At 40.7% G+C, this 8,769-nt stretch overlaps 1 protein-coding gene across 4 annotated transcripts in view; it reads left to right on the forward strand.

Moving 5' to 3' along the window:
- The window catches only part of APPL2 (adaptor protein, phosphotyrosine interacting with PH domain and leucine zipper 2), a 54,306-nt gene extending 46,956 nt beyond the window's left edge, over positions 1-7,350 (forward strand). For 3 of the 4 annotated variants that reach the window (XM_086712469.1, XM_025926636.2, XM_086712471.1), the window contains 4 exons: positions 3,866-3,902; positions 4,088-4,228; positions 4,970-5,017; positions 6,237-7,350. In XM_086712469.1, coding sequence (XP_086568595.1) covers positions 3,866-3,902; positions 4,088-4,228; positions 4,970-5,017; positions 6,237-6,371 — 361 coding nt within the window. In that variant the 3' untranslated portion in view covers positions 6,372-7,350. The remainder of the gene's footprint in view (positions 1-3,865; positions 3,903-4,087; positions 4,229-4,969; positions 5,018-6,236) is intronic. The other variant, XM_086712470.1, reaches the window with a different exon arrangement.
- Positions 7,351-8,769: the final 1,419 nt, after the last annotated feature.

Consider the following 8,769-nt stretch of genomic DNA (forward strand, 5'->3'; position numbering starts at 1 on the left):
CGAAATCAAGAGTCGGACGTTTAAGTGACTGAGCCACCCAGGTGCCCCGGGATTTTCATTTCTGAATGCAGTACTACTTATAAAAATTAACAACAGTGAAAAAACAACATGAACCTACCTGAGATCATTAGACCACCACAAGTAAAATCTGATTAATATTTGTTGGGATGAAAATAAGCCAAGTGATGTTAACTACGTGATTTGGAGTTTTAGGTAATAAGATCTGTATGAGTGACGGCAAAGGACCGTCAAGCCATGGTTAGCGCAGGCTTTATGAAGTTTCACCATCCAATACTGGACTCACATGTAGCACTTGAAACGGAATGACAGTCTGAGTTAAAATGTTCTAAGTGTAAAATACATATAGCAAGCTTCTAGGGTCTCATACTAACCCCCCAAAAAGAATGCAAAATATGCCATTAATTTTTATATTAATAACATATCCTGGTAGTATTTTAGATCTGTTAGGTGACATTAACTTGATATACTTTATTTAATCTATTTCACTCTTTTTGATGTGACTGCTAGAAAATTTTAGATCACGTATATGAGGTTTACATTTTATTCCTGTGAGATCACAGGCACTGCTTTAGAGGCAGAGTGTCTACGTTTATCCCTGGCTTTGGCCTTCATTAGTTACATGACCTGGGCGAGTTTAACCTCTGTGCATCAGCTTCTTGGGCTATGAGATGAAAATGACTGTATCCACACTGCGTAGGGCTGACACAAAGACTACATGTTAATGCACATCAAACATGTATACAACCACAACTGGCATAAGTGCTCAGTAAATGTTAGCTTCCAAAAGTTAAATTGGGCTTTGTTAAAGTCAGAATATAGTTTCTTCCATTCATTAAAACCAGTCTTTTTCGTTTCATTATAAACCTTCTACTGAGAGTAAGTTTCTTGTGAATAAAACTTTATTTAAAGCTTTTCTCCAAGCATGCCCTGCACCTTTTATAGGCATTGGCTCATCGTTCCTGTAATCTCCACCAATAAGAACAGAGTAAATATACGTAAAAGCATTGTGAAAAATGACAGTACATCAAATGAACACTATCAAAGTACAAAGCCCACAGAACGGGAGAAAATATTTGCAAATCATGTATCTAATAAAGCTATATGTTCAGAATATATAAAGAACTCTTATAAGAATCAACAAAAAGACCAAAAACCAAAAAAATGGACCAAGGACCTGAGTAGACATTTCTCCAGGGGAGATCTACAAATGGCCAACAAGCACATGTGAAAAGATGCCCAGTGTCACTCGTTATTAGAGAAATGCACATCAAGTCCACAGTGAGATACTGCTTCAGCTCACTTAGATGGCTGTAATAAAAAGGAAAATACCAAGTGTTAGGGTGAGAAAAAATTGGAATCCGTTGCCGGTGGGAATAGTTAAAACCGTTCAGCCACTGTGGGAAATGGTTCGGCAGCTTCTCTGGGAGTTGAACGTAGATTGCCAGCCCTGGTAGACACCCGGAGGAATTGAAAACTGTTCAGATAACCAAGTTTACACAAATGTTCGTGGTTCACGGTAGCCACAGAGTGGAAACGATCCCAACTCCATCAACAAATTGATAGACAAGATGGGGTATTTAACACAGCAGAGTAGGAGCCAGCCTTAAAGAGAAAGGACGTCCTGATGTGTGGTACAACATTGTTGAGCCCTGAAAACATGCTCGGTGGAAGATGTCAGCCATTTTGTTTGATCCTGTATCTGAAGTGTCCAGGATGGAAAGCAGGTTAGTGGTTGCCAGAAGCTGAGAGGAGAAAGAATGGAAGTGACGGTCTGATGGGTGTGTAGCTTCCTTTGGAGGTGATGAAGATGTTTGGAACCAGGCAGTGGTAATGGTTGTACAGTGTGGTAAATGTACTAAATATTAGCCCATTAGTCTGCAATAGTCCATTTTATGTTAGGTATATTTCACCACAGTTTCCACACACAGATCCCTGCATTGGAATTCATGTTTTGAGACAAATGAGAAGTCCCACAGAAAATCAGATCTTTTTTTTAATGTTTATTTTTGAGAGAGAGAGGGAGGGAGAGAGGGGCAGAGAGGGAAACACAGAATCCAAAACAGCCTCCCGTCTCTGAGATGTCAGCACAGAGCCCCGTGCAGGGCTCGATCTCATGAACCATGAGATCATGACCTGAGCTGAAGTTGGACGCTTGACTGAGCCACCCAGGCGCTCTGAAAATCAGATCTTACACAAATCCGTATTACCTGTTTAAGATAGCAGCCTTTTAAGTTACTCACAAAATATGCATGTTTTAAGTTCACATTTATGGAAAAGTTTTACAAAATACCTAAGAAACTTTACTTGAGGGAGACCGTTTATGAGGTATATTTTTTAAATCTTTAAATTCATACAAATTAATAGGGACATGAAGAAAACATGGATTTAGCTTGTAAATGTGTAAAATTCCATACACATTTTCTTACTGTCTTAACCACCTCTTTGAAGTGGGGTCCTTTTCCCACTTTTACAGACGAGTCTGGAAGAGTCAGGGTGACTAACACAAGGGCACAGTCGAGCAGCCAGCCCAGAGCCCTCTGACTGCGGTGAGGCCCATACTTGAACCGCACGTATTTCCAACCGCAGCCTTTCTGGGGGGATGACCGCTTTCCTGAGATCTAACTTCCCATACAGCTCGCCCATCTGAAGTGTTTTCAGTATATTCAGAGTTGTGCAACCATTAGTTACCACAGTTTTCGAGTATTTTCATCACCCCCAGAGAAAACCCACACCCGTGAGCCCTCATTCCCTTTTCTTAAACCCCCCCCCCCCCCCATGCAGCCACGAAACACTAATATTCTGTGTATTTGCCTGTTTGGGACATTTCATATAAATGGAATTCTAACCATTTTTTTAAGACCGAGAATAGATTTTTTGCTTTCGCCCACAGAATTTATAGCAAATCAATAAATAATACCATGTTTAGAAAGTAGAAATTTATATGTATGTATGATAGCAATAGATTCTCTAATGCAGTGTATTTTCCAGATACATCAGCCTGGTTATTAGATGATGCTTCAAGTTTCGTTAAAGAATACATCTAGAATACCTTCTTTTTTAATTAAAATTTTTTTATTTTTGAGCATGAGCAGGAGAGAGGGGAAGGGGAGAAAGAATATGTGCTATTCCTTCTATAAATAGGACAGAAGTTTTCCTTTTTTGTCTTGTTTTGTTTTGCTTTTTGAGAGAGCAAGCAGGCGTGTGAGTGGGGAGGGGCAGAGAGAGGGAGAGAGCATCTCAGGCAGGCTCCAGGCCCAGCTCGGAGCCCAATGCGGGGTTCAATCCCATGACTCTGGCATCATAACCTGAGCTAGTGTTGAAGAGCCTGACAACCAACTGAGCCACCCAGGCACCCCTAGAATATACCTTCTTAAAAGACCGTGCTCCCCCACACCCAAACTGACACAGAATAGTTTTGCTACAATCTGTTCACTGTGTTCTCACCCCACCCATATTTAGGGGAAAAAAATTAGACTTCAAGGAAAAGACCATAGTCAGTAAATGTCTTCTGAGAAGCAGGCTGTACAGAATACGATCTGTCTATATTCTACATCAGAACTGTGAAGAATTCTAATGCTGCCCCTTTGGATAAGCACTGAAATGTGAGAGTCTCCAGTTGTTACAATCTTCCATAAAGCTGTTCCCGGAGCTTCAACTACATGGGGCTCAGCACAGGCAGACCCATGGCACATGCTCCCTTTGGACAGTCCCATGGAGCCATCTCGCCTTGCTGTGGCCGGGCCTTAGAAGGGTATTTGTGTGATTTCATTCTGAACTTCTAGACTCTTCTAAGAATACAGGTTTCTCCAACATGTGTAATATAATGCGTGTCTTAAAATTGCAGGTTGATAGATCCTCAGACTCAAGTAACAAGGGCCAATGTAAGTACCTCCATGCACGCTAATTTTAGTAGTTATTCCTTAATTCAAAGTAGGCACTTTATAGATTTTGCCAAATTTAACAGCCGTCACTCATAGTGCACTTTTTTCGTGACGCTGTCCGTGGAGAATGACTTGTCTGTTTTTAATTCCAGTTATGTGATGTTGTCTATTCCTGCTATTTCTAGTTTGAGCTCACCAGCATCACCCAGTTTGCTGCCCATCAAGAAAACAAGAGACTAGTCGGCTTTGTGGTCCGCATGCCCGAATCCACAGGTGGACAGTCTCTGAGTACATATGTTTTTGAAAGCAACTCAGAAGGCGAAAAGGTCTGTTTTTTTTCATCTTAAGGTTCCATATCTCTGTCCAAAGATATTTAAAGGGGTTTTGCACCACCCCATGGGCGTTTAGTTGACTATTCTTTGCGCCCCCATTGCGGAGTTTAGAGAATACCTCTAGGAAGGCCCCACTGAAAGAAACGACTGGAATAAATTTTCTCTTGGAAATGCGTGTCATTCTAAACAGTGATGAGGAAGAATGTTAATGGTGAGATGAAATGTGAAAAGCAGTTGCCTTCAAGTTTCTTTTTTAAAAATGAAAGAAGTTCCGATGGAGAAAATCTAGTCTCAGAGCAAACGAAGGAAGCAGACAGCAGGAAACTGTTCTCATATAGTATGAAAATTTTTGTGACCGTATTTGCTACTTGGAATTAATCAAAGTTAATCAACTCTTCTTTCAGCAAGTGTCTTTTTGCCACTGCGTGCGAACACGCAGTGGCAGAATGTGATGGAGAGAGAAAGGAGGAAAGTATTCTGTTAAGAATGTTAAGCACTGGGATAATTTCAGTTGCCACTTAACCTGGATATCGTTGCTCTGCACAGATTGGCAACCGGAGACCAGGACAGGTGGACTCTACTGTTCAGAGCCCCGTGTGATGAACTTAACAGCCAGGTCCTCTGTCCCCACGCCGACATGAGCAGTGACCTCGTTGTACTTCCATAACCACATTTTTTCCTAAAATCCCTTATCGCTTTCTGCCTTTGCCCAACACTGCTTTTCTTGTCTTACAGATATGTTATGCTATTAATTTGGGAAAAGAAATCATTGCGGTTCAGAAGGTAAGGTACATTTTAGTGCTGGTTTTCACAACTACTCAAAAGATCTATAGACATACTAAGATCTCTCTCAAAAAGAGGAATGGTGTTCGCTGGACATTGTGGCCGAACTTGAGATTTCCTTTGAAGCGTTCTAACCACCAGACTGGCTAGGGCCACAGTCACCGGTTAACACATGTGGAGTTCCTCATAAATATCACTGCTTCCTGCGTTATCACTTTTTTGCTTGCTGTTGTTGGCTAGATATCCTGTCTTTCAAATTAAGATGGTAGAAACTTTAAGTATCTACCATGTACTCAAAGGCCTTGCTCCTCTGAGCGGTCACAGACAGACATCAACCTGGAAATGTACTAGACGTGAAGATTCCCAGACCTCCCTGTATTTCAGCAGCTTACAATCTTTCACCCCACAAACTTCTGAGAGCCAAGTTTGTACAAGAAAAATCTTAGAATTCTACCATTGAGCAAGACAGATACAGTTCCTGCCCCAGGAGGCTTCTCGTTCAGTAGAACTTCTGCAGTAATGGAAATGACCTGTGTCTGTACTGTTCAATAGGCAGCTTGAATGTAGCTAATTTGATGATGAACTGGATTTTTAAACAGTAACATATAGCTACTGAGCACCGTATTAGCTTTCCTAATGTTGGGGGAGGGCAGGAGGACTAAGACCAGTATACATGAAATGGTAGCAAGCAGTGCAAGTTAGTATTTTATGGTATTGATCAGGGATCAACTTCTGTAAAGAGCAAGACAGGAAACCTCTTAGGCTTACATTTGTTGCAACTACTCAACTCAGCTATTGTTCCAGCAGCCATACGTAGTATATCAATGAATGGCTGTGTTCCAGTGAAACTTCATTTATAAAAACCGTGAGCCAGATGGCCGTGGTTTGCCAACTCTTGGTTTACAGGGAAAGAGGAAGGAGTTAGTGATCTAGAAGACAAAGGTATTATAAAGGAAGTTCTTCTCTGGACTCTTTGTGGGAAGACGATTATGATTTGGCTAAGTGAATGACATTTTGGCTAAGAGCAAAACCTTGGCCTAGAGTCTAGAAGTAAAATGCAATTGAGCTTTTTCAGAGAAGCAAGGAGACTCACCTGAAGGCACACATAGATCCCGGAAGGAAAGAAGCTAGATTACAGAATACTGAAAGCCACGCCATAGGGGTTTTAAGTGCATTTTAAGCGTTTTCTTTTCTCCTTCTTAAACTCTCATAACTTCAGGATCCAGAAGCATTGGCTCAATTAATGCTGTCCATACCACTAACCAATGATGGGAAATATGTACTGTTAAACGATCAACCAGATGACAATGATGGAAGTCCAAATGAAAACAGAGGCGCAGAATCTGAAGCATAACTCTCTTGGGCCTTTGGGGAAAGAGCACCCAGGAAGGAGAGCTACCTCCTTAAGGGTTTTCAACTTCTCTAACATACAGGCCCACAACCTGGTTTCAGAACGCTGACAATCGCTTGTGGAATGTACTCTTGATGCCTTGATACTGAGACTTGGGAGGGAAACAGTGAGAAATGGTTGACAACATTCCTACCCATCTACAAATGTTACTTTAGGTGCTTTGTGGTAAGTCGTCTTCTTAGATTGTACTGTTCAGCGCTCAGAATGAAAGTTACTGAAAAAATGCATTGTTCACTTTATTCAAATGTCATCTCTTTAGTCTCCAAGTACCCTTTTTAAAAAACGATAAAAGCCTAGATTTATAATATGATAAACACTAAATATTTCCTATTAATATAATCTATTTTTATATTTTCCTTAATGAGCTTTAAGTGCCTGTCATTCTGAAAGTTGTGTATTTATAATCAGGCTTGTCTCACAGTCGGACCTACCAGCATCAGTTTGTGCAGTTATGTGGCGAGCCCCGCTTAGAGGGCCTGAGCGTTAGCAAAAATGCAGGTCTAGTTGTGATCATTTTTCTCAGACATCATGCAATAAAAAGACTAGCAGACGAGCACCACACAAGACGTTCAGTTTTACATGGGAACCTTGATGAACCAGCATTCAGAAGTTTACGGTCCTTCAGGCATGGTTTTAGTGGTGGATCACTACAGACCGTGTGAAGCTCTACCAGTTCCTGATTCTTCTGAGCCAGACCCTCCTCAAGGAAGGGACCAATTAATTTTAAAACTCACTTGAATGAAAGCACGGCTGGTTGCGGGGCTTGGTATAAAAATCCTTTTCCACCCCTACCTATGAAGTATGATGATCCTGAATTGGCACCATGTGTTTAATTATAACCAATTTCAACAGAATACCGTGGTCTTTGTAATAAATTAACCTAGCAACAAATGCTAGCAAATAAAAACTACCATTCTGTTTCTTTCTTTTGCTTGTTGTGGTTATTTTCTAGAACATCCCTGGAAGAAAACTAAAGTTAGTTCTGTGGCTTCAGCTGTTCATTTCCAAAACCTCAGTACATTTCCCCCCCCTGCTGTGATTTCATTATGCCCTATCAAATACCTCTATTCAGCACTGGTTGAACAATGTGATCTCAGTACCAAGTTTTTTTTTTTTTTTTTTTTGAGGGAGAGAGCATGGGGAAGGAGGGGGGGAGAAAGAGAGAATCCTAAGCAGGCCCTACACTCAGTGTGGCTCAATCTCATGACCATGAGACAATGACCTAAGCCGAAATCAAGAGGTGGGATGCTCAACTGACTGAGCCACCACAGCTCCCAAAATGGTGGATTAATAAAACTTTTGTAATCCAAACTTAATGTTACAGGGGTATCAGAGTCCACTTCTATAATGTGAGCCTCAGGGACTAAGCCAGCATGAGATATACCATGAAATTATTAGTATGGTGTTAGCGAATGCCTTACAAAAATTTGTGTATCATAACTGTATTAAACTGGTAAGTCCTCCGATAGGCTGCAAGAGCCACAGTCCCCTGAATCTCCTTTTCTTCAAATTGTTCAGGGTGGGAGGGAAGAAACTAGTCGTACACAATATTGTTGGAAACTAAAATCAATTTCATTTCCTAATTTTTTCATATTTCAAAAATATGAGGCCTAAGCCACAAAGTATGCAAATCATAGGAAAAAAAGACTGAAGCCCATTAAAACTAACTTCATTGAAAAAACCACAGAATGAAAACACAAAATGAACTGCACATATTAGGCACAGATGACCCACAAAATATTAGTATCCAGAATATGTAAAATATTCCTGCAATTAGAAAAAACTGAAAATAAAGTCATAAAGGCATTTCACAGAATAATAAAAGGGGTTCCTAAATAGAAATATACAAAATTGATATAATAAATACAAATTAAACCCACTGGGATATTATATACACACCAGACTCTAGAAACGTAGCTGCTGGGATGGGCACGACGAGGCTCCTCCGCTGCTGGGACGGGACAAGTCTGGCATTGTATCCGTTGCACTTGTAGATGGCCTAGCAGATTCACTTGCGAGTAGAACTCTGGAGAAACTCTGAACACAGGTACACAGAGGTGCGTGCAGCCAGTAGCCCTGTTCGTACTATCCCAAATTTGGAAGTGACCCACATGTCATCAGCAAAACAGATCTGTGTATTTGTGTAACAATACTAAAGAAGGAAAACTAAATGGACTACAGGTATGTGCATGATCATGGATGAATTTCAAAAGAGACAAGTCCTATACAGTAAGAATCCATTTATATATTAATTTTTTAAAAACCTGCAAACCACCACCGTGTTATTTAGAAAACTACAGGTAGGTTGTAACACTAGAGAAAAGCAAGGCATAGTTACCCC

This window comes from Puma concolor, chromosome B4, assembly GCF_028749965.1.
Source record: "Puma concolor isolate L17-30 chromosome B4, mPumCon1.1.hap2, whole genome shotgun sequence".
Lineage (NCBI taxonomy): Eukaryota > Metazoa > Chordata > Mammalia > Carnivora > Felidae > Puma > Puma concolor.